The 26,079-nt window shown below is 45.4% G+C and overlaps 1 protein-coding gene across 3 annotated transcripts in view; it reads left to right on the top strand.

Moving 5' to 3' along the window:
* Tiam1 (TIAM Rac1 associated GEF 1) overlaps nt 1-26,079 on the top strand; it is a 304,202-nt gene that overhangs the window by 169,125 nt on the left and 108,998 nt on the right. For all 3 annotated transcript variants that reach the window (XM_004654435.2, XM_045150639.1, XM_045150640.1), the window contains exons 5-7: nt 981-1,425; nt 7,610-7,782; nt 25,128-25,352. In XM_004654435.2, coding sequence (XP_004654492.2) covers nt 981-1,425; nt 7,610-7,782; nt 25,128-25,352 — 843 coding nt within the window. The remainder of the gene's footprint in view (nt 1-980; nt 1,426-7,609; nt 7,783-25,127; nt 25,353-26,079) is intronic.

Raw genomic sequence — 26,079 nt, 5'->3', positions numbered from 1 at the left:
AGGTTCCTATTGTCTTGTTTTGATTTAAAAAAAAAAAATCAGTCTCATTTCTTATCCATCAGATTGTTAAGCTGTTCTGTCAGGTATTGCTGTCATTGTCCTTGTGATAACTGCCATCATTTAATTATTGTTTGTGGAAATGCCTGAGTGTTTTAGAGCAATTAAGGATTCTGACTTAAGAACATACCTGTCTGTCCGGAAATAGCCACCTGTAAAACAGGGGCAGCCCTGAAAGTTTCAGATGTTTTTCAATGGGGAATTGATACCCCCAGCATCTTGGCAGTTGCCCTGAGCTGTTGCTTGGCCCAGGGGCAGCAAGTCGCCTGATTCTGGCTTCTTGCATCCAGGCTTTGAAAGGGCAAGGTAATTGGAGAGGTGCATTGGAGCTGTGGGCCCCACAGACTGAGCATAATGCCGAGGGAAAGGCTGTATTCCAGAAGGAAGCTGATTAGGGCATGAGGGCTTTTGCCTGCTCCTGGGATGTGTGGGGCCTTGCTGGGTGAGTGGGTGTACTAGCAATCTATGTAGTCACCCCATTATAAAATAGACTCCCAGCAGGCCTTTTACTATTTTTTTTTAAAGGTATTAGCTGTAAAAGATCTAGTTAATGCATTCCAACTCCATCCTTCGCAGTAACTAATGTGCCTGTTGAATTTCCCGGAGTTCAAGGCCAGCCCTCAGCATGGTAATGGTAGAATCTCAATGGTTAATTTGCCAATTAGCTAATTAAGCCAGATGAACGATAAGCTCGGCAAGGTGTTCTCTGTTTCTTTTATATGCCCTGAACGTTTCAAATCAGAGGCTTCGTGCTGGGCAGGTGAAGGTTTTGTTTCCCGGGGCAGCTCCGCGGCCTGCCGTGGGGAGCCGGGGGAACGGCTGGGTCTCCTGCAACTGCAGAGCCTCGGCTCGACCTTCCGGCGCTCCCGGGTTCCTTGGGCGCGTGATGCATGTCTGCTTCTCTCTCCCTTTCTGCTCCCAAGGATGTTAACACGGGCGAGGGCAGCGAGTTCGCAGACAGCGGGATCGAAGGGGCCACCACTGACACGGACCTCCTGTCCAGGCGATCCAATGCCACTAACTCCAGCTACTCGCCTCCCACCAGCCGGGCCTTCGTGGGCAGCGACAGTGGCAGCAGTTCCACCGGGGATGCGGCGCGCCAGGGGGTGTACGAGAACTTCAGGAGGGAGCTGGAGATGAGCACCAACAGCGAGAGCCTGGAGGAGGCGGGCTCCGCACACAGCGACGAGCAGAGCAGCGGCACCCTCAGCTCCCCCGGCCAGTCGGACATCCTGCTGACCGCCGCGCAGGGCACCGTGCGCAAGGCCGGCGCGCTGGCCGTCAAGAACTTCCTGGTGCACAAGAAGAACAAGAAGGTGGAGTCGGCCACCCGCAGGAAGTGGAAGCGCTACTGGGTGTCCCTGAAAGGTGAGGAGGGCCCACAGGTGAGCTCCGGTGAGGGCTGAACCTCCACGATGGGGTTTTTGCCATTGTTGGAAAGAGAACATTTAACACGAGACCTACCTATTGAAAAATAAAAAAAAAAATAAATACAGGGGTGAGGGTGGGAAGATGAGGGCCACCGTTCAGGGTCTAAAGGACATCTCTTTGGAGACTTGATTTCTTTTTGCAGTACTGGGAATTGAACCCACAGTCTCCCACATGGGAGGCAAAGCCATTATCTTTAAGTTATACCCCTACCCTTCTTTTTAAAGTATTTATTTTGAGATGGGGTTTCACTAAGTTGCTCACATGGGTCTGAACTCATCCTGCCTCAGCCTCCTGAGCAACTGGGGTTGCAGATATGTTCCACTACGCCCAGCTACTTGACATATTTCTTCCACGTGGCACAACACTGCAGGCCGGCCGGCCAGCCTCTGGGACTTACTCAGCTGAGTGAATTGTTCAGTAATTCTCTGGGGTGACCCTCACTCCTGCAAGCGATGTTTTACTTAGTTACTGTTCTTCCCCAGTAAGCAAGAGAAGCACGTCACATCAGCTGTTCTGGTGACGGTTTTGAAGCCCAAGGTTCTCTCAAAGTTTCTTTTGAATCACTCAAGCATTTCAAAATACACAGTGACTATTGTAAAGGGGAAATCGTTAGCTCAGATCTCATAAAATTGCCATTTAAAAAAAAAAGACATATTTGGTAAGAGCCCTAATTATATAGGCCTCATCCTGATGATAATGGAATACCTAAACAATCATGTCTCTGAAAAAGTCACTGTTTCATAGTCCGGGTGTATTTTAGAACTCTTGGAGCTCCGCGTGCACCACGCTCCTTTCTTTTCGTACAACCACAGTGGTTGTCATCTTGCTTCCCTCTATAAGGCAAACGTGGGTGTTTCTGCATAGCCCTGCATATGTGTCTGTAGTGGAGACACTGCAGTTCATTTGTGAGCTCGATGCTACAAAAAGAAAAAAATAAACATTTTGTCAGTATTTGTCACAAGCTAGGGGATAGCAGGATGGCTTAGGTTCACAGGAAGCAGGAGCCTGGGCTAGCCAGGTGTGGCAAAGAAGCCCAGAGCACTCGGCATTTGCTTTCAGCAGCTGAGGCTCGTCTGGGAGCTTCCCACAGTAGAGGCCTGGACCCTTCCGGAGCTCTGCTTGCTGAGGTGAACTCACGCCTCGGCAGAGAGTGCATGCAGGCCACTTTTGCAAGACAAACAGGGGTCGGGGCTGGAGCTACTAACGGTGGTAGCAGCCATTGCTGCAATGCCGATGAAAGAAAGGAACGTGCCGGTTAGGTTACAGATTTTGCTGCATTTCACAAACAGCCAGAATGACATTGGCTGGGGTAAAGCCAGACAAAAACTGCTACCTAAGGCTTCCATGATAGGACTGTCTTCTGAAGTCACCGGTCCTTCTGCCTTATTGTTCAACCGTCCGTCAAGCGTCCCTGTTTGATGATGTGATGCAGGGGACCCTGCTCCAAAACACAGATGCTCTTCCCATGGCCCCATTTGGAGAACTGCCACTGGCTTTTCTTACACAGGACCTGTCATGGCTTCATTTGAAAGCTCTCTAGCCTTGTGTGTGAGGGGCCCTTGGTCATGCCAACTGCCTGCTTTGGGGGGGGGTTTGAGGGGGGAAGTGAGATGAAGAGGAAATTTTCTTGACTTCTTCTCTTCCCTTAGAGGTATGCATCTGTGTTCCTTCTGGCAGTCTGTCCCTTCATTCATTTTATTAAGTGCCAAGTACTTAACAGCCTGGCCCAGTGACACCTACATCCCAGTTGCCTTTGGTGCTTCCTGTGTTATACCTCTTCCCCCACTGAGCCAGTGGGTTTGGAGGTACGTAGGAGTCCCTGTGTTCCTATACAAGGCTTCCATATCAGAGAACCCCACAGAACCATAACTGCCTCGTGGCTGGCAGTCAGGCATGGAGGGGTTGGCTTGGATAATTTCTTCTGAGGCCTTCTGCCTTGAGTTGGACATGGCTGTCTTTGTCTAGTCTCGTCACATTGCTTGTCCCTCCCTGCTTCCTATGTCACTTCCGTCCGATGAAGAGCCATCAGGCTAGGTGAGGCCACACTTACTTGACCTCACCACCGTAGTTACCTCCTTACAGGCCATATCTCCAGTGTGATCCCATTCTGAAGTCATGAGGGTTAGGACTTTAAAAATTCGGGGGGCATGATTTAACTTGTAAGGCCCTGAGTCTGTGACTCAACCAGCTTCCTAGCTGATTTCTAAACTTCAGAACAGTAGGTAAGGAACAAAAACATTTGGTGACTCTTTGTACTTGGGTTATTTTGTTTCTGCCACTTACTTAGAGGATAATAAACATAGGAGGCAGAGTGTGGGTGTCGGGGAGAATAGCCCATGAGCCCATGACAGGAGGGGTCCCTTACTCTCCTGGTGACTCAGATCTGAGTGACACCATCTGACAGAATCCAGGGCTAGATCACGGGGCCACTAAACCTGTCTCTTCTTAGTCCTGTCAGGATCCATTATCTGTTGACGTACTTGGGGCTCTGGCCTTACTGCTCAAAGCTGCTGACTCTCTTACCAACCCTTGACTACTAAGAAAGAAAAAGCACCACAGCTGGGAACTCTGGGGTAGAGGCTTTCCCCCAAGATCCTTTCCCATGAGACAAAAGGATTAATTGTTCAAAGGCTCCGTCTGGAGTTAATCTCTGGAGTGATGTTATGAGCAGCTGAAGAACCCAGAGCTGGTGTTCAGGTGGAGATAATGATGAGCAAGCTTATCTCAGGCAGTGTGTGTCCTTGGATATGATGCTTCACGTTATTTTAGAAAATAGAACAAGGGCTGGAGAGATGGCTTAGTTGTTAAGTGCTTGCCTGTGAAGCCTAAGGACCCTGGTTCGAGGCTCCGTTCCCCAAGATCCACATTAGCCAGAGGCACAAGGGGGTGTACGCGTCTGGATTTCATTTGCAGTGGCTGGAAGCCCTGGTGTGCCCATTTTCTGTCTCTCCCTCGATCTGCCTCTTTCTCTTTGTGTCGCTCTCAAATAAATATATAAAAATAACAAAAAAATAGAAAAAAATGGAACAAGCTGATAATTGAGTAAAACCCAATTTCAACCCCCTACTGTTGTAGATTATTCTAAATCAAAGTTGAAAAATTATTTAAAAAATAGCTATTAGGAAGGCCGTACACTGCATATGCTCCAGGGTTTGTGTGAGCCTCTCATTCACTATGCATATACAGGCTTTCTCTGTGTAATGTGTTGCCTCTTTTATGTGAAGAATTCACAGGGCAAGGGCTGGAGAGATGGCTCAGCGGTCAAAGCGCTTGCCTGCAAAGCCTAAAGACCAGGGTTTGATTCCCCAGTATACCATGTAAATCCAGATGCACTAAGTGGCACATGCATCTGGAGTTCATTTGTAGTGGCTAGAATCCTTGGCACACCCATTCTCTTTCTCTACATATCTGTCCCCGCTCTTTCAAATATATAAAATGTATTTTAAAGAAAGAACTTACAGATCATTAGTTTCATGTCAGTCCTAGAGATTATGTAAGGTTGCATTTCTCAAAGGTAATCCTATTGATAGTTTTCAGATAGTTCTTTATTGGGAGTGGAGAGGCTGTCCTGAGCTTTATAAAATGCTTGACAAAGCCGGGTGTGGTGGCACACGCCTTTAATCCCAGCACTCAGGAGGCAGAGGTAGGAGAATCGCCGTGAGTTCGAGGCTACCCTGAGACTATAGTGAATTCTAGGTCAGGTCAACGGGCTAGAGTGAGGCCCTACCTCGAAAAACTTAAAAAAAAAAAAAAAAAAAAGGCTTGCCAATTCCTCTGTGTGTAGATCAGCTTTCTGCACTATAACAAAATATGGAAGATAATTAGCCTAAAATGGAAAAGGTGAATTCTAGCTCACAGTTTTTGAGATTGCAATTTAGTATTGACAAGCCCTATGCGGAGGCAACATGTCGTGCTGAGAGCGTGTGGCACAGCTTAACTACTCCCTCTAGGCCAGTGAGCAAAAAGAAGAGGAAGAAAGGGCTGGCACCTCGCTGCCCACTTCAGGGATATGCCCTCAAGAACCCAAACACCCCCCCCCCATAGGTTACCTTTCAGTAGCTTCCTCCCCAGGACCAAGACTCCAGCTCATGGGCCTTTGGGGGACATATAAAATTCAAGTATAAACTTGGGCATAGTGGCTCATGCCTTCAATCCCAGTATGCTGGAGGCTGAGGTATAGGAGGATCACTGTGAGTTCAAGGCTAGCCTGGAATAGTGACACACTATTCCTCATACCCCCGAAAGGTTTAAATGGCAGTGCTTGTCCTCACCCTTTAACTGCTAGTAATATCTTGGCACCCCTAAGTTGTGACAACTGAGAATGACTGTAGATATTGACGGTTTGCCTCACCAAGAGAACATGTAACTCAATTGGAAAAACTGTGACCCTTCCTACTGCTGTTTTCTGTTTTTTTTTTTTTTTTCCATTTCTAGAAGGTTGCCAGTTTAAGGCATGGAAATGGGACATACCTATGATCTTATTCTTTGGTTTAAATGTTCCTGAGAAACTTGGCCTTCAAAATCATTGACATTATGGGAAAAATAGAGTCGAGGTAGAATAGTATGTGTTTCAATTTATATGTGCAATTTTAAAACCCAAATTTTAACAATAAGCACTATAAGACTTTGTTTAAAGAAACTGGCAGAGGACTTTACCCTTAAAAAAAAAGAGTAATTAGAATAGGTTTAGGGAATAATTGAGACTCCTGAATTACAGAGAAAAGAACAGTTATGAAATCATAAACCACAGCATTAACACTTGAGCAGAGCCCATGGTTAAACGGTGTGAAGGGAAAGAAAATGTGAAGAGTGGGCAGTGTGGACTTGATACTACACTTGGCTCTGTTTAGGGATGTTATGTGGCCATTTAAAACATTATAGGTGGGCTGGAGAGATGGCTTAGTGGTTAAGCACTTTCCTGTGAAGCCTAAGGACCCCAGTTCGAAGCTCAATTCCCCAGGACCCACGTTAGCCAGATGCACAAGGGGGTGCACATATCCAGAGTTCACTTGCAGTGGCTGGAGGCCCTGGCGTGCCCATTCTGTCTCTCTCTATCTGCCTCTTTCTCTCTCTGTCTGTTGATCTCAAATAAATAAAGTAAAATATTATAGGCAAGGAAACAAAAATCACCTTTGAGCCAGTGTAACTGTTCCATTGATCTGTTTCATCTACATTGCATATGATGTAACCAAATGTGTACTTTCAAGAGCCTTTTGCAATTCCTATAAAATATAGCGCTTGCTAGTGGTAAGACCCATGGTGGAAATCGATTGACAAGTGTGTTGATCTTGAGGACGAGTGCTGAACTTGTGTCCAGGGTTCCCCATGGGTTGGTGTGGAGCGGGTGAGGATGAGCGTTCAGCTGGCAGTGGTTACCACCATGGGCTTCTAGTTCAGGCAGAGGTGGAGATGCTGGACCACTGACTCACCTGGGAAACGTTTTCATTGCTGCTCTTTCGGTAGCTTCGCAGTGAAGTCTGGGCTGTGCGGACTCCGGCTTCCTCTGGACCTTCCTCCACACGTGTGCCATACATCTCGTCTTTTAGAAAGAACAAGGACACAGCCCATTTCTAGAAAAACAATTTATAAATGGGCTCTGAGAGCAAAAGTGTCTCGTTTCCCTTCATACCCTGAAAGCCCCTTAGGCCATTATTGCTTACTGTTTTCTCCAAGGGCTCAGAAGCAAGGTTTGTCTTCGGGGTTTCCTGTGACACGTATTGGAACGAGGCTCCTGGGCACTGGGCGTGGCAGGCCTCGCTCGGCGCTGGTTACGGTTCCAGCTTACAGAGTCCGTCCGACTGTTTCTGTGCTGTGGTCGTCACTCCGCTGGGATGTCACCTTGTATGCCTGTGAGGCTACTTACAAAGAAGTGGTCTAATACAACCTGGGAACATGCATGAAAGATTTCCTTGCTAGTTTGGAGGCCCTGATTTAAGATCCTAACCTTTCTTTAGGCCCATCTGAGACCTATATACAAGCAACAGCCCATTCTCTCTACTTCCTGGGTTTCCTAACACTTTAATTTTCAGCCTTTTCCTGAGGACATGTGTTCAGTTCCTTTCCAGACCTTTCATTGACAAAGCACTGAAGACTCACACAGACCTCTGTTCTGTTTCCTCAGGGTGCACGCTCTTTTTCTACGAGAGCGACGGCAGGTCCGGGATAGACCACAACAGCGTTCCCAAGCACGCTGTCTGGGTGGAGAACAGCATCGTGCAGGCTGTGCCCGAACACCCCAAGAAGGACTTTGTCTTCTGTCTCAGTAATTCCCTGGGTGATGCCTTTCTCTTTCAGGTTAGTGAACACTTCCTTTGCCAGACATTTCTCGAGTTTGTGTGTGACACCTTCCCCTCTTGCCCAAGGAACGCCCCACAACCCCGCACTTAAAATGGTATCTTTTGCTTATTATCACAAAGTGGTAAATGACAAATATATATATGTAATGAATTCCAGAAATGAGAAACCTTACCCAGAGGGTTTCCAAGGAAGGCTTCAGGAAAGTTGGACTTTGGGCTGAAGAAGCTTGCAGCATTTGATGTGGGATGAAGGATTTCCTAGTGTGGCTTCAATAGCATTTGTGTAGCACATAGAACAGGATCATGAGATCCTTAATTTAGATGTGATTTGAGCTGTCAAGAATTTTTATCATGATATGTTCTCTTCTAATATTAATCATAATGTACAATAATGGCATCCCAGAAAATTGCTGGTTGTCCCTAAATAGTTTCTTTCTCATCAGAACTTTCTACTAGCATCCTTGAAGTTTTGACTATTTGTTATTTTAAAAAATGATTTCCCTGCTTCGGGGCTAACATTTCCTTTTACAGCGAACCCTTTGCGGGTGCTCATTTGCTGTGTGCACTGCAAGAACTCCTGGGCTTTTAATTCAGAAGACTCCACTACTTAGTGCATTAACACGATGCAGACCGACAGAAAAATAAACACACGAAACATCATGAATGCACGAAACTTAAATGCACACCTCTCAGTGACCTGACACCAAGTAAACATGCAGTCACCATCCAAGATAAGATGTGAAAGGTTCAGGTTTCACATAAGGTCCTTTCCACCCCATGCATGCATCAGCTTACTTTACAAATCAAGGGAGGTGTTTTTTTTTTTTTTTAATTCTCCCTTAATCTTCAAAGCCAGCACCCTTGCTTATCTGGGAGCCACTTAATACCTAATTTCTCTTTTATATTTGAAGGATAGTTTTGCTGGGTATGCTAACTGGCAGTCTTATTTTCATGCTGTCATAGTTACCTTCTCGTTGATGAGACAAAACACTTGAGCAAATGCAGCTGAGGGGAGGAAAGGGTTTATTTTGGCTTGGTTTTATTTTTTTTTTGAGAGGAAGCATGATGGCAGGGAAAAGATGGCAGAGCAGAGGCTAGGCATCACTTTTGCCACAGATGGAAGAGAGCAGCAAGAGGGTGAGCCGAGCTCTGGTCATGAGAATCCAACTACAGCGTCCCTAACCCCACCCTCAGAAATGCCCCTCTTGCGGCGAGTCTCCACCTCTAGAACTGCTACCACTGGGATCAAGCGTTCAAAACACATAGCTTTATGGGGGACACATGATTCAAACTACCACACATGCTTCGGAAAGGTCACCCCTTTGCATGCATAGTTTCAGAAGGAGAGAGAAACCAGCTGTTATTCATGTGACCATCCAATCTATAGTCCTCCTGAAAGTCATTGTGTGACTTGTGTATGTAGGCTGTGTGTGTACGTGCACATGTATGCTCTTGTGTGTGGAGAGTTCTTAGGTATTTCTTCAGCCTTCCTGCCCATTTCTTTTTTCTTGTCTTCTGTGATCACCATTAGATTTACATTGGTATGCTTAATGGCATCTTACAAGTCTCTGAGATGCTTCGTTGTTTTATTTCTTAAACTGGGTTATTGACTTGTTCTAGTTTTTTTTCTGCCAACACACATCCATTGTGGAGCCAGCACTTTTTCAACTCTAGAATATAAACGTGGGTGTTCTGTTTTGTTTTGTTCTCAAGGCAAGGTCTTACTCTAGCCCAGGCTGGCCTCAAACTCATGGTTATCCTCCCACCTCAGTCTCCTCGAGTTCTGGGATGAAAGTTGTGTGCCGCCTTTAATTTCCATTAAGTATCTCAAAGCAGTAAGTTTCTCAGTCTGTTTAGAAGACATGGTGCCCAGATTGAAAACGTCTTCAAGAAGCTAGTTCCCTCTGCCCCAACCTTCACCTTGAAGGTCACAGAGCCTATGGTCAGCCAGTGAGTTAAGGAGCTTAGGGCGCAGGACTTCGGGAAAGTGCACAGCCCCATGCATGTGTGTGACCTCCTCTATTCCCAGCACTATGTTAGAGCTTTTCAAAGCCCCCCTACCACTGCCCATGGGGATTTTCCTCAAGTTGCTTGTTTGATCCAAGTTCCCTGACTGCCTTAGGCAGCTGTGATGCTAAACAGTTGTGGCTCATTCTTTTCCACAAAGAGCATTGGCGTAAAGACTGTATGAATGAAGTCTGAGTCAAGTCAGAGGGTGATAGACCCTGGAAATAGGTCCCCTAGGATCTGTTGGACAGGTCTAGTAATGACAGTTTCTGAGACTGATGGTGTTTTGGGGGAGGTCACTTCTGATGGGATTGTGGAGCTGGGGAGATGGACATGGGAATTGATCAAAAATCTACAAAACACTCTTCGCATTGAGATTCAGGCATTTGTCTTTATTAAGTGCACCTCGGATGGTTCCAGATATAACATCCAGCATGCTAACAAAGTTGTTTTTGACCCTTCTGGGCCATTGTTTAATGGAAGGGATGGTTTTTGGGTTGTCCTTACCCATTGACACTAAGGGTGTTCACAAAGGCACCTTCGAAATGAGGCACTTTTGGGTGACCATGTCAGGATAACAAGTACAAGCTGAGATGATCCCAAGCGAACTGAGACCTGTGGCAGCTTTTCAGCTTGGTTCTTTCTGCTCTGAGGAGTCACCCACAGAGTTTGAATGAGTACTCGCGTACTCATTCCCAGGATAACTGTGTGCAAATTTCTCTTGGGAATATACTTGGGAATGGCGTTGCTCAATTGTGCATAGACATGTGTATAGGTTTCCTAGCTGCTTCCCTTCTTGTTTGTTTGTTTGTTTGTTTGTTTTTAGTTTTTCGAGGTAGGGTTTCACTCTGGCCCAGGCTGACCTGGAATTAACTATGTAGTCTAAGGGTGGCCTCGAACTCACGGCGATCCTCCTACCTCTGCCTCCCAAGTGCTGGGATTAAAGGCGTGCGCCACCATGCCCAGCAGCTTCCCATTTTTAAAACAATTAATATTATTTCTAATCCCTTTAGCAGCCCCTTATCCTGGAATATTCCCCTTCCCCATTTAGAAGCTTTTTCATATGGAGTTTTGCCCATTTTCATGTATTTGTGAAGGGTCTCACTATGCAGCCCAAGATGGCCTTGAACTCAGAATCCACTTGTTTCAGTCTCCCCAGTGTTGGAATTATACCTGGCCCGTTTTTTGTATGTTTAGTGGCTATTTCATTATCATTCACTTTAGTACCTTTTCCCATTTCTTGCCATTTTCCATTGAGTTTCCTGCCTTCCTGATTCATGGCGGTTCTTCACCTGATTTGCTTGTCTTAAAATTGCCCTCTGATGTAGCGGGGTTTTAGTGCATTCCCATTTCCCTCATTCTTCTAATGGGTAGCGCTTTATGAAACCTACATGCTCCAAAGTCATGAAAATTGTTTGTATATCTTTCCTGCGCCTGACACGGTCCTTTTCTTGTCGCTTGGAAATCCTGTGGCTGAGGGAATGCCTGCTGACACTTTCCACAGCAGTAGCCTCGCTGTTGTGGCAGTGGCCATCTTTTGCCTTGCAAGTCCTTGCCGTGTGCCACCGTGGCGAAAGTGTTTCCCAGGATGAGTCATCACTCGGGTTGTGTGTTTTAACTTATTGATATGGATTAGACACCCCACTTGGTGAAGCCAGGGCTTACTTACAAAGACAGGGATAGATGCCAACTCACACAGCTACTGAGTATCAGGGCTGGAACCTTCTCAAACTGCTTCCCGCCCCCCCTCCCCAAGCTTCCTGTTGTCTGAGTATATATCGTTTGTTCTGTTAGAGTTAACTATGGAGCCTAAGGAAGGGACAAATGGTCAAAACATCACTGGATACAGTAAAAAGTGATCTGTTTTTTTTCTCATCTTCCCAGTTGAGCCACCCATTGAGACTGCATTTAAATTGTAACCCAATTTTGGACATTCTTACCTCTCTACACAGGTTAGATGATATTATCTGGCTGGTTTTAGTAAGACCTGCTCTTTTCTTTACATACCTCTGGTATGAGCCTTTGAAAGGGCTTACGTGGTAACCAAATTGCTGGCAGAATCTAACTACCAGATAGGTCACATTGTATAAAAATTCTTTTGTGGCAACATAAGACCTTATTCATGGAAACCTCTGTGTCTTCTTGTTATGGGGAATTTTTATGCTACTTATGTGGGATAAAGCACAAAATGAACCTTTTCAGAGGAAATTACTGCTGTTTGGGATCCATGAAGGCATTTTCTGCCTTCTACTTATTGTAATCCATGTAACTCCAGAGGGGCTAAATTTGAAAGAAACCTGTGTGTGTAGGGGGTGAGTTTAAAGCAAGGGAGATCAGCCATGATTATGGAAATAATTTGTAGGTTATTTCAGCCCCAGGCCTCAATTCAGTGTACACTGTGTTTCCAGAGCCTGTGCTCTTGGTTCGATGCTGTGACTCAGATACCCACAGATTCGCCCCTGGAAAGGAGGTTCATGTTACCAGTAGAGGTAGAAAAGGGGTTTTGTGTGCAGTGTGGGGGTGGGAATGAACGTGAACGTTGGTGCAGATTTTATATGGAAGTTTTAGACTGTCCGCAAAGTGCGGCTATAGCTCCTGCCTTTAAACTATTTTAATTAGAGTTCCTTCTTCCAATTTAATGTCAGCGACAGCACCTACCACCTACAAAATACTATTTCGTCTTGGGTCTTCATTCGTGTGTTACTTTTGAATGTCATAGCTCAGAAGCACCTCAGTTCCAAAAGCTTGCAGGGAAACATGCCCTAACTTGAGTTTTTGGTTCTTACATAAAATGTCCTTGGACTATAACTACAAAGCAGGGCCAAAAAATGCTTGATTGAGTAGAAAAATCACCCGCAGTAATGTATGTAAAGGAGTGAGGGAAACACTGATATTGACAGGTGACCGCCTTTCCTTCCTTGGGAAGTTTTCCTGTCATTTAGATCACCATGTTAGAGTCACTTATGTATATTAAAGAGACTCATGGCAAGAAGTCACACTTCGTGCATATTACAAAGAGATTCCAAACACCAATAGCATCTGTGCCGTCCTTTTGAGTTGCAGATTAAACATGATACCATATTCTCCAGTGAATGCGGGACGGCAGATTCTCAATAAGATTCGGAAATAGTTTCAATTGAGGTAGTGAAGGAAAAGAGATTAGTTTTCTGTCTTCTTTTTAATAGCTTTACTGTTTATTTGCAAGGAGAGAGAAAGAGAGAAAGAATATGGGCATGCTGGGGCCCTCCTGCCACTAAAAACAGACTACAAACACATGCACTACCTTGTGCGTCTGGCTTTACGTAGGTACTGGGAGTCGAACTGGGGCCAGTAGGCTTTGCAAGCAAGCGCCTTTGCCCTCTTATGTTCTTGTTCTTAAACAAGTATCTTTACAGAAGATGGGTGTGGCTTCGTTTTGAATGGCACGAGACTTTGAGTCTTATCAGGCTCTGGAGATCCAGCTTAAAGCTGTCAGACTTGATGATGGTCATAGATACCCCGGACACAGGCGACAGCTTAGTTAAAAACTGAAAATCGTCTTCCACAATGAAGCCGCAAGTACCTTCGTTGAAGAGACCTGAGATGCAAATCAGTATCTTGGGCTTGAGTGGACTGAAGTCCAACCTCCCTTTTAGTCTGGGCACCATCTCTGCGAGCCCTGGCAGCAGGTCAGCAAGCTCGCTGGCTACCACTTCCATACCTAGGGAGCGCCCAGGTTTCAGCCATCTGTTTTGTTAATCACTGGCGAGTCCTACATGGTTTTCGGTTATGTTGAGATAATACGCTCATTCTAGAGACTCTTGCTATTTTCCATATGAATCTACACCTAGTGTGTGTCAACGGCATATGCTGCTGTCTCTTTAAATGTCTGAAAACAGCTGTCATTGACTTGGTCTGACATCTCATCTTTGGACCACCCTGCTCGAGACCTCCAAGCCATCCTCCCTGTCCTTATTTTCAGACATGGTCCGGAGCTTGGTGTCTTGCCTTCATGTGGTTTGCCTGCGCTGGGCTTCTGGCTGTACTCATTCCCTCTGCCACACAGTCAGTGTCTTTCATTTCTTAGAAGTCTCCTCATTCCACCCACTCATTCTGCCCCATTGGAGGTACCCAGCATCAGCTCTTACCCAGGAGCGATGTCCCCAGTTATTAGAAATTAACTTATTTATTATTGGTGTGTGTGTCTGTGTGTAGAGTATGTGTAGTGTGGTGTGTGATATGCATGTGTGTGCGTGCAGATGTGCACGTCCCAAGAGAATGTAGTAAGAGGTGCCATTGTGGCTGAGCTGGGTATTTGTATGTGATTTGTGTCATGTTGATGTCACTAAGAGTGCCTTCCTTTTTTTTTTTTTATGTCATTTTAAATTTGCATCAAACTAAGTTGGACATTTACTTTAAAAGAATTCAATTAAGCCGGGCGTGGCGGTACATGCCTTTAATCCCAGCACTTGGGAGGCAGAGGTAGGAGGATGGCTGTGAGTTCGAGGCCACCCTGAGATTACACAGTGAATTCCAGGTCAGCCTGAGCTAGAGTGAGACCCTACCTCGAAAAGCGCCCCCCTCCAAAAAAAAAGAAAGAAAGAAAAATTCAATTAATCTCAAAGACATCATGAAAATTTCTTCCCCTTGCATACCTTCCCCCATTAATCACATCCCCCAAGAGGAACTGAGCTCAACCATTTTTTTTATTTATCTTTTCCTGAGGCTGTGTTTCACTCCAGCCCAGGCTGGCTTGGAACTCAATCTGTAGCCCCAGGCTGGCCTCAAACTTGTGATGATCCTCCTGTCTCAGTCTCTCTGAGTGCTGGGACTAAAGGTGTGCAACACTATGCTGAGCTTGAACACAGCTATTTTATCAGGTGGTTTTGCTCTCTTACTCTGGAATTTTATGCATTCCTTGTTACTTAAAAAAATATTTTATTTATTTATTTGAGAGAGAGAGAAAGAATATGGGCGTGCCAGGATCTCCAGCCATTGTAAATGAACTTCAGACACATGTGCCACCTTGTGCATCTGGTTTACATGGGCCCTGGGGAATCGAGCCTGGGTCCTTTGGCTTTGCAGGCAAGTGCCTTACCTGCTAAGCCATCTCTCCAGCCCCATTCCCTTGTTACCTTACAACTGCTATTTCTTGGAGGATTTTAGATGTTAGGTTCAGTAGTTCCTCATGATTTTCAGTTTTGCTTTCTGTGGTTTTAGTCATTCATTGTGAACTATGGTTAGAAAATATTACACAGACCATTCCAGATATAAGCAACTCATAAGATCATATAACTTGTAATATTCTGTTAATAATATTCCATTCTATCAGTAGTTACTGCTATTAATCTCTTACTGTGTTTGACTGATAAACTTTATCACATGTATGCATATATAAGGAAAAACATTTTGTATATAGGATTCCATGCTATCTGCAGTTTCAGGCATCCACGGAGAGTCTTACAATATTCCCTGCAAATAAGAGGATACTATTATGTTGACATTGTGTTGTTAGGGATAAATATCTAGCTATATTATGTACAAATTCACCTTTCTCTGTCTTCTTCTATAGCTTTGTGAAAATTTATGATTAAATTGGTAGTCGTTTTTATTATAGTGTTATGGCCATATAAATAATAGCTCCCAAGTGTAATAGTATACTGTGATTTTATTTCTTTTCATGAACAGTTTCTTGTTAGTATTTTCTTTTAGTTGATAGCTTCCTTCCTTTATTTATTTATTTTTTTAATGGCCAGTGGGCTTGTTTGTTTGCGATGGAGCACTGGTGGTTTAGACCTGCAGCGTGCTCAGGTCTGCTTGTCCTTCTGCCTCTCCTCCCCCGCTCTGGGTCCTTCCTGTGGCTGCTGCCGGGGTCCCGTGTAGCAGTCTCTCCGGCACTTCCCTTCACTGTCCTTCTCAGAGACCTGCATCTCAAGTCTGCCCTTGTAAAAATAAACTTCATTTTCATGAAAATAACCTGGGCTAACTTCCTACAGAAAAAAATGAAACTGTCTCCATTCTATATGTTTCTTTTTTTGAAAAGAAAAATTATTTATAAGAGAGAGAGAGAGAGAGAATGGGCGTACACCAGGGCCTCCATCCACTGCAAATGAACTCCAGATGCATGCGCCCCCTTGTGCATCTTGTGGGTCCTGGAGAGTCAAACCAGGATCCTTTGGCTTTGCAGGCAAACGCCTTAACCGCTAAGCCATCTCCCCACCCTCATTCTGTATGTTTCTGGAATCATTTTGCTTGTTTATTCTCTGATCACATTCCCATTTCTAGTTCTCACATCTTCTGAAGCAGGATGAATCATTGACTCACAGCGATGTTTTGATTCTTCAGTGACCTGCCTTCTATTGACATTTTTACATGATTATTTTTCATTCCTAAAACCTTCCCTTAGGGCTGGAGAGATTGCTTAGTGGTTAAGGCACTTGTCTGCTAAACCTGATGACCTGTGTTTGATTCCCCAATATCCACATAAGCCAAATGTACAAAATTGGCATATGCATTTGGAGTTCCTATGCAGTGGCTACAGGCTCTGGCAGGTCCCTATTCCTTCCTTCTCTCTCTCCCTCTCCCTCTCTCTCTCTCTCTCTTTCTCTCTCTCTCTCTGTATCTGCTGCTTGCAAATAAAATATATGTATTTTAAAACCTCCCCTCATTCATTGTAGCAAACATCTCTCTGAGATGAACTTTTAGACCGGGCACAGGGATTTATTGAACCTTACAGATCCAGGGGAAGCTCCACAATGGCAGAAGAAGCTGGCCTGCTTTCACAGGACCAAGCTGAGAGAGAGAAGCACAGCCAAAAGCCACACAGCACAGCACACTTCAGGAATTCCAGCTAGGTACACTTTGCATATCTTTAGCCTGAAATCTCAAACCCACCACACCTTAAGACCGCCCAGTGACAGGGCCTCCAGCCAGGTGGCTACAGATGCAAACTACAAACTAATAAAACACTGAATATATTGGGGGCCATCCATTCAAACTACCACATTCACTTTTCCTTCTTTTCCTCCTTCATCCTCTGTCTTCTTTCTCCTTCTCCCTCTGTCACTGTCACCTGTCCTTTAGTTTATTCCTGACTCGAGGCTCTCCAGGTCTCTGAGGATGCTGTAGTTCCGGGGAGGGCTTTCCGAGCTTCAGGTCTTGCTTGTCTCCTCACGTGTTTCTGCTGTGGTCTCTGACCCTCACCCTGGAAGCGTCCATCACATGCAGCGATCCTCGACTCTGCTGTTATTTAAACGAGATGCCCAAAACCCACTTACCTATTGTCTGGGCCCGTGATCAGCTACTGCGGGGTCTGCAGCCTAACCAGGTGGCATGTGGCCGTCTGTGGAGGGGCCACCGTGGACAGTGTCGGTTAGTCTTTTCTCAAGGCCTACTCTGCCAGAGATGAAACCTGTACTTTCCAGTCACGGGGGCTGGCTTCCTCATGTTCCCCTGCTTACAGCCAGCTGCCCCAGTGTCCCTAGTGCTTCCCTTCCCAGAACTGACAGCCCCTCTACGTAAGTGACGGGGGGGGGGGGCAGCAGGGGCTCACAGAGGAAGTGGAACATTGCTGTCGTCTGACATCTGGGAACAGGGAATCTCACATTAAGGTCTTTTTGCAGATATTAAAAATTGTTGTGTTGGGCTATAGACATGGTTCGGTGGTTAAGGCACTTGCCTGCAAAGCCTAAGGATCTGGATTTGATTTCCCAGTACCCACGTAAAGCCAGATGCACATGGTGGCACACGTGTCTGGAGTTTGTTTGCAGTGGCTAGAGGACCTGGCACGCCCATTCTCTCTAACTTTATTTTTTCTTCTTGAAAATAAATAAGATATTTTTAAAAATTATTGCTTAGTTAAAAACTAACATAGATAAAACCCCTAAAATATGGTAAGTATAAAACAAATGAGAAGAAGGCCTTTGAAGAATTCACACAGGAAATTCATTCTCACCTAGCCTCTTAAAAGTGAATGCTTTCATTCTTTTTTAATGAATAATCTTTTTAATGATAAGTTTTTAAAATTTTTATTTTATTTATTTATTTGAGAGAGAGAAAGAGGGAGAGAATGGGTGCACCAGGGCCTCCAGCGATTGCAAACGAACTCTGCATGCATATGACGTCTTGTGCATCTAGCTTATGTGGGTCCTGGAGAGTTGAACTTGGGATCCTTTGGTTATGTGGGCAAATGCCTTAACTGCTTAGCCATCTCTCTAGCCCCTCATTCTTTTCTTTTAAAGTGGAAAGAGAGAAAAAGGGAAGGAAGGAAGGTCTGACCGTCTGTTGATTTATTCTTATGCTACTCTAAACCAATTAGCCGTTTCAGTTTCCTGAGTCTGGCCTATGACCACCAGTAAGTTTTCATGTTTAGAACGAATTTCTCCTTTCCTGCCACTCATGCAAACCATTGATCTGAAATCACCGAGGGTCCTGGGCAACTGAGACTCCATCCATGTGATGCTTAATGAAGTTCTGACTTTTTCGGACTGTGTACTCAAAGGGGCTCTTATGCAGAGCACATTGTCACTGATCATTTTCCTCTGTTGGCGAGAACTCTTGATTCCTCTCACTGTACTTCATCTAGTATTTATAGCATCCCCAGCAGGCAGTGGCAGAATCACAGAATTCACTCTCCCTGCCTGTCGGCTGTTTTTTGTTTGGTGGAAGGTGACAGCCCGCGAGAGTGGTCAGGCAGGTGCCTTTGGCTTAGCTCCTCCTTCCTGCTGGTGTGGCCAGTGGATTCTGATGAAAACTGTTTACTTACAGCAAGTGTCTCTAACCACACTTTCCTGGTTTCCTGAAGTTGGTGCCAGGTTAGTGACCCGAACCATCTTTTCTGGAGGTCAATTAGCCCATGGAGAGGCCACCCTGGAAACCCATTTGTCAGGTTAACATTCTGCTGTGACTGTCTTTGTGTACTGTTGTGACTTTTCTCCACTTTACTCGCTGTGGAGAGCAGTGAGCACGGCTTTCCCTCCTCTCCCCCATCGGCACAGAGCACCCCACGTTGCTGCAAAAGGACAGACATTGCTGTGGAGCGCAGAGAGTGAACTGGTGTTGCTTAGAAATTGCTTTAGCATAAGGATTGAGAGTGGCAGGGACCATCGTTTCATTTAGACAGGACAGCGGGAGTAAAAGTTCTCTGTAATGGAAATGCCTTCAGCCACTGACAGGTTTTTAAACTGCTTAAGGCGCTGAGACATACTTCATGGCTAAAAGGGCTGATGGCTACATTTTTCATGAACCTTTCCTCATGTACTTCTCTAGCTTTGGGGGATTGGCATATTTTTTTTCCTTTTGAGTATGCCTTATTTTTGAGTGTTTTCCCTTTTTAACTACCATATAATGTACATCACAACATTTACCATCCGGACTGTGATTAGGTAAGGGCACAGCTCAGTAGGCTTACATGCACACACGTGCACAGCATTGCCACCGTCTGTTTGTAGAACTCCTTCTCATCCTGCACCACGACGACACTGCTCCTGTCACATCACTGCACTTGTCCTGGCCCTAACCTGTGGCAGCTTACCTTGAATAGGTAAGTTCCAGGATAGAGGGTGTTTAACTTCAGCCTATAACAACTGCTTTTATCACTTACTGATCGATGGTGCTGAGACTTGAACCCAGAGCCTTGGAAATGACAGCACTCTGCCCTCTTCCATCCTCTTCCCGGGAGGGATCCTCCTTGGTTAAATAAAATAACCAGTGTCTGCTGTTCCACACACACACACACACACACACACACACACACACACACACACACACATCAAGTTGTCACCCTGCTTGGGGGTTCAGAGTACATTGTTTTGACTCCTTTTCAAAGCATCTTGGAGCGAGCCAGGCTTTGGTGAGGGACAGCTTCACTTACACTCAAAGGACGTGTCGGGTGTGGTGGCACACGCCTTCAATCCCAGCGCTCAGGAGGATCGCCATGAGCTAGAGGCCACCCAGGTTGGCCTGGGTTAGAGCAAAAGTCTACTTCAAAAAATAAAATAAGACAAAACAAAACAACAACAAAAAAGTGAGTATAAGTGACATGGCCACTCCTGGCTTGGGCAGCAGGAAGGGTTCCTCCCCCCCCCAAGGTTCTGGGATAGAAAAGCTCAAGACCCCCAGTGAGCTATGTGCTTGGAGGTCAGAATTGGTATTAGAAAAGAAAAAGATAAAAACCATCAAATAACAGTATTGCGAGATACAGAATTAGTGGAGGTCGATATTCAGGCTAAGTTGTTACATCTACCCTAATTGTCAAGGTTTTTGTGTCTTTCTCTGTACATTGGTCGCCTTTCCTAGATTATTTGAGCATTATGGGAGGATGTGTTTTTAGAAAACTTTGCACTAAAGCATAATGTACACTCAGAAGTGTGTGTAGATGGTGTTTGGCTGAGTACACACATGGCGCACACGTACATAACTAGCGGCAGATGAAGAAACATGAAACACTCTTGTGTATGTTTTCCGTCCTTCCTACCTCAACTCCCACAAAAGACACCACGCTCTCTCTCAGCCAGGTGTGGTCGCCCAAGCACGGAATTTCAGTACTTGGGAGGCCGAGTCAAGAGGATGTAGCCATAGCTGAAGTCAGCTATGGCTACATAGAAAACCTTGTCTCAAAAGACAAAAACAAACATACAAACCCAAAACACCTCAAACCAAACCTAAACAAACAAGAATTGCAAGCAGGGCTGGAGAGATGGCTTAGCAGCTAAGGTGCTTGCCTACAGAGCCTAAGGTCCCAAGTTCGATTCACCAGGCCCCACATAAGCCAGATGCAAGATGTTTGTTTGCAGTGGCTGGAGGCCCTGGTGCACACATTCTCTCTCTGCTTCTTTCTCTAATAAGTAAATAAAATATTTAAAAACAGAGAATTGCAAGCCAACACACACGCACACATGGAGGTGGGGGTGGAGAACAGGCCCGCCAGGTCCTCTAGCCACTGCGCATGAACCCCAGCTGCATGCACCATTTTGTGTATCCGGCTTTACATTAGTACTGGGGAATTAACCCAGGCCATCAGGATTTGCAAGCGCTTAACTTCTGAGCCATTTCTCTAGTCCTCAACGTGTGTTAGTTTTTGATTGTACTTCACGTAAATAGAAACGTGTACAACACATGATTTTGCTTCCCTGGCTCTATTTCTCCATGTTCTGAGTGGGATTTATCCTCATGTGGGTAAATGTCTTCCTTCTTCCTGCCCTGTAAGCATTCCATTGTATGATGTTTGTCATACATCATCCTTGTGATTAGCATTGAAGAGTTTCCAGTTTTGTTCAGGGTGGCATTCTGCTGCATTAATTTTGGTGAGCACATGAAAGCACATTGCTGGGTGGACGCCCTGAGGGCCGCTGTGGGTCACAGGTGCGCAGATATCCAGCCTCAGCGGGCTCTTCCTCATGTACTCTGCAGCCCAAACCAGCAGCGCATGGCTTCTGACTGCCGCATAGCTTTGCCAGCACTAGAAGTTACTGGTTTTTCTTTCTTCACAAAAGAAGACTTAGCAGATTGCTTTTTCATCTGAGCTGGTTTTTTTTTTTTTTTTTTTTTGTCGTTGTTGCTGGTGTCTGTTGGTTTGAGTCAGGATCTCACTGTAGCCCCAGCTGACCTGCAACTCGCTCTGTAGTCCAGACTGGCCTCAAACTCATGGCAGCCCTGCTACCTCAGCTTCCTGAGCGCTGGGATCAAGATGTGCCACTGCTCCATTGACTTGACTCTCACCCTTATATGACAAAAACAAACAAAGGACAGCCAGCCCAGTTAGTGAGCTGTGACTGGGGACTCAGCTGCCTCCCCCTTCTGCCCCCTCACTGCCCGATGCTCCGTCCCCCTTCTCCTGCAGCTGACTTCCTCAGGCTGTTGGCACCGAGGAAAAGGCATCATATGGTATGTCCACTCTGCAGAGCCTCCTGTCTGTCAGCCCTTTGCTGATCCAGGTAAGGATGACCAGCTGCTTCCTGCTGGCACTGAGGATTCTATCCGTAGAAGAATTCAACAAACGGCAGGAGACCCTGAGAGCTGTTCAAGGGATTGCTTATCATTATGATTAAAAAGAAAACAGTGAAGACATCAAGGAAGAAATTTGTCCGCACTGGTGCTGTCATTGAGCATCCAGAATACGGAGAAGTAATTTGGCTACAGGGTGACCAGAGCGAGACTAGATGTCAGTGCCCAGTAGAGACTGCACTAGCCGGAGTGCATGGGTTTCAAGTGCTTGTGGCTCTCTCAAGCACAAAGCAGATCTCCTTGCAATGAGTAGAATGTCCCTTCTGCCCCTTGTCACAGGTTTAAAAACCCACAGCTTGTATTATGTAATCATTTGGGGTCTGCTTTTAACTTTGGAATAATGTAACTCCTACATGCAATTAATTAAAATAAAAAAAAACAGAATAGGCAAGCACAGTATTATACACTGATAATCCTATCATTCAGGATGTTGACCTGGGAGGATTAAGGATTCCAGGCCAGCCTTCACTGGTCCAACAAGATCCTACCTGTACGAACCTTCTCATGTTGAGGCACGGAGAGATCCAAAGATCAAACATTATGCCTTGTCCTGGCAGGGCCGAGCATGGTGGTTTCTTATTTGTGGGAGAATCTTGAACTCAGTTTTTCTTGTGTTCACTTTTATTTATTTGTTTGTTTATTTATTTTGGTTTGTCAAGGTGGGGTTTCACTCTAGCTCAGGCTGGCCTGGAATTCACTATGTAGTCTCAGGGTGGCCTCAAACTCATGACATCTCTCCTACCTCTGCCTCTCAAGTGCTGGGATTCAAGGTATGTGTATTTTGTATAACTTTTAAAGTGGCAGGTAAGGACGTAGTATATGGTAGTGGCTATTAAAGGGAAGATAAATATTAAAACTTTGAAGTAGAGTTAAGAATGACAAGTGGGTCTTATGTTTATATGCATAATTCCCTGGTCTCTAGTTCTTACCTCCAGTGTGTTTACACGTGGTTTCAGAGTCCTTATCTCTTCTCCTCCCCACACTCAGCCCACACAAAGCAAGGCCCCTTTCTTGTCAGCTGCTGCTCCTCGTGTTAGAGAATGTCTCCACATTTGAAACCCTCTATCCTCTGGCAAATGTATAGTTTTTATTTTTTTTTAAATGCATTTATTTATTTATTAGAGAGAGAGAAAGAGGCAGAGAGAGAGGAGGAGAGAATGGGTACGCCAGGGCCTCCAGCCATTGCAAACGAACTCCAGATGCATGCGCCCCCTTGTGCGTCTGGCTTACATGTGTTCTGGAGAATCCTTTGGCTTTGCAGGCACACGCCTTAACCGCTAAGCCATCTCTCCAGCTCCTTTCCCCCCCTTTTAATAAACCTAACAGCCTTTGGGTCGTTTAGATGGTTTTCACTGTGTCTATGTGTGTGAGAGATAGTGTGTGTATGAGCTGTGTGTGTGCATGCTTGGATATACGTGGTCACATGGGTTTGTGTAGTTGCATGGAAACAAGAGGTTACTATCGGGTGTCTTCCTTGAATACTCTCCCCCTTATTCTTTGAGACAGAACCTCTCACGGAACTGCTTCATCTACAGCATAGCTGGAAAACCCTAGGGCCTCTCTCGTTTCTGCCCCTCTCCCCCTACCCCCCCCCCCGTGTGCTGGGGTTCCAGGCACATACCACCATGCATACCTGACATTCTGCCTAGGTGTGGGGGTTCTGAATTCAGGGCCTTTTGGCTTGCACAGCAGTTACTTACTGAGCCATCTCCCTAGCCCATGAGGTGGATTTCTTGCATGGCATCATTTGTAACGCTTGATGTCATTCTCGGGTGGAATTCAATACTGCTTAGATTCAGAAACAATAGTATCTAAAGTGGCCTCATGACTAAAATTTCCACCATCAGCTAGCACTGAGTAATTTTCTAGTGGGGTCTTGTTAAGAGATTTGTTTTTTTTTTTTTTTTTTTTGGTTAATCATTCCCCTAGTGAGATAGAAAATTAAGTATATCAAAGAAGAACAATGTCTGTCACTACTTTTGGCTGAGCAGATAATTTCTTTAAGAGGACTAACTTCTGAGCCCATATCAAACTTCCTTGAGCTTATGAGAATGCCTGGAGGAGAGAGTACTTCCTCACAAATACCTGTAAACTGATTTCCTAGTGAATCATTGATAACAGGTTATTACATGAGCTCTGTCTCCAAAACTGTTCCTGCTTTCTCTTTTCAAACCATTTTTACCTTACTTTAGTCCCACTTGGAGTTCACGGTGGTGTGTGTCACCCAACAGCCTCTCAGGGCTCTTCCAGAACCAATCATTCTTAGTATGTGGAGACTGCTGGGTAGCTGCTATTTATGGGTGTGACCGTCGTGGCCCCTACGGTGATGTAAATCCTGCTTGCCTTGAGCCTCCTCCTCTACCCTCATTTTGACATAGCTGCTTGAAATTGAGGAAGGAGCTTTGGATGTGGTCTGCTGGACATTACTGCTGTCACACTTACCTTCGTGTTGCTGGGGTGAAGCCGTCCACTGAAAGTAGCCAGTGGGAGAAATGTTTTGTTATTTATTTTTTTACTTTGGCTTATAGTCTTGTGGGTAAGCTTCATGATGCCAGGGGAGAGCATGGCATAAGCAGAGGCTGGACGTCACCTCTGGAGACATGAGCCAAACTCTAGCAAAGGGGAGCTGACGATAACACCCCTAAGTTTGCCCCCCTAACAGCACACCTCCTTGAGCAAGGCTCTACCTCCCAAATTGCCATCAGCTGGGGACCAACCACTCAGAACACATGAGTGTATGGGGGACCACCACAGTGTTCCTTAGCCCTTGACCACATCTTATAGTTGACTGTTCTGTCTGGAAGCAAAATTCTGCCTCTCAGCGACCCTCTTGAGCAGAAACCAGGCTGTTTATATAGCAGTGTTTGTTTGCTTTTGCGGTTTTTGTTGTTGTTGTTGTTGTTTTGTGGTAGGGTCTCACTGTAGCCCAGGCTGACCTGGAATTCACTATGGAGTCTCAGGGTGGCTTCGAACCCATGGCGATCCTCCTACCCCTGCCTTCCAAGTGCTGGGATTAAAGGCGTGCACCACCGCACCCGGCTTGCAGCAGTGTTGTTTACACAAGAGGGTCTTTCAACATAGCAGGTGGACACACAAGTGACAGCTTCATCTGAGGTGGCAGTTCAGGGTTTGGTGAAGTTGGGGTTCTGGCCTGAGACTTATGTTTTGAGGTTTTATCTTTTTCAGTGACTTGAGAGGGGAAAGTCAGGTAGGCCTTACCCAGGGGTATCTAGCCCTGACATCTTGCCTTGCAGGTTCTGCTCCTGTGGACGCACGCACGCACGCACGCACTCACTGTTGATTTCTGGCAGTGGCCTAATATAACTTTTCTTTCTCGTGCCCTCCCCTGTCTAGACCACCAGCCAGACGGAGCTGGAAAACTGGATCACAGCCATCCACTCAGCCTGCGCAGCTGCCATCGCAAGACACCACCACAAGGAAGACACGCTCCGGCTCCTGAAGTCAGAAATCAAAAAGCTGGAACAGAAGATCGACATGGATGAAAAGATGAAGAAGATGGGTGAGATGCAGCTATCTTCAGTCACAGACTCGAAGAAGAAGAAAACCATATTAGATCAGGTAATCATCCTCCCGTGTTCAGATCCGTGTCAACTCATTAGGTCTTTATCATTTTTATGGCTGCCTTGGAATCCTGAAACATCATCGGTTATCTCGGAGGCAGCCTGTCATCGAGACTGCTAAATTCTTTATTGTGACTGCCAGTTTTCTTTGCTCTTTGTTCGGAGTTGATTGTTATGAGATAAAAGGGAACAATAAGACATTGAAAGGAAGGCAGAAGTCTAGAGAGGAACCTTCCAGCCCCCACCAGTGAATGGTTGTGATTCTAAGGGATCTGAGTTATTAGAAAGAAAGTCTGGGATTTCACTCCCCTTGTTACCAAGTTCTTGGGAGCTCGTTTCTGGTGGAATTCATTTGTGATTCATCAAAAAACAGAATTCTAGATTTAAGTTTAGAAAAGGGATGAATGGTTTTAAAAAGACCATGCAGTCAGTTAATCATGGGGGGATTGACTACAAGACCCCTTCAGATCCCTAAATCTGTAGTGCCCAAGTTCCTGATAGAAACCGGCATGGTATGGGCATATAACTTACATCTTCTCACACACTTTAACTCATCCCTAGCTCATTTATAATACCTTGTAGAATATAAATGTTAGGTTGGTAGTTTTTTGTACTGTAATGTTCAGACAATAATGACAAGGAAAAAAAGTCTACATGTCTGTATAGTTTTTTTTACGTCAGTGTTTTCAGTCGTAGACAGTTGCATCCAAGGCTGCAGAACCCAC

The sequence above is a fragment of the Jaculus jaculus genome, chromosome 5 (assembly GCF_020740685.1).
Source record: "Jaculus jaculus isolate mJacJac1 chromosome 5, mJacJac1.mat.Y.cur, whole genome shotgun sequence".
NCBI classification, from domain to species: Eukaryota; Metazoa; Chordata; class Mammalia; order Rodentia; family Dipodidae; genus Jaculus; species Jaculus jaculus.
This window is presented reverse-complemented; position numbering and strand designations above follow the sequence as displayed.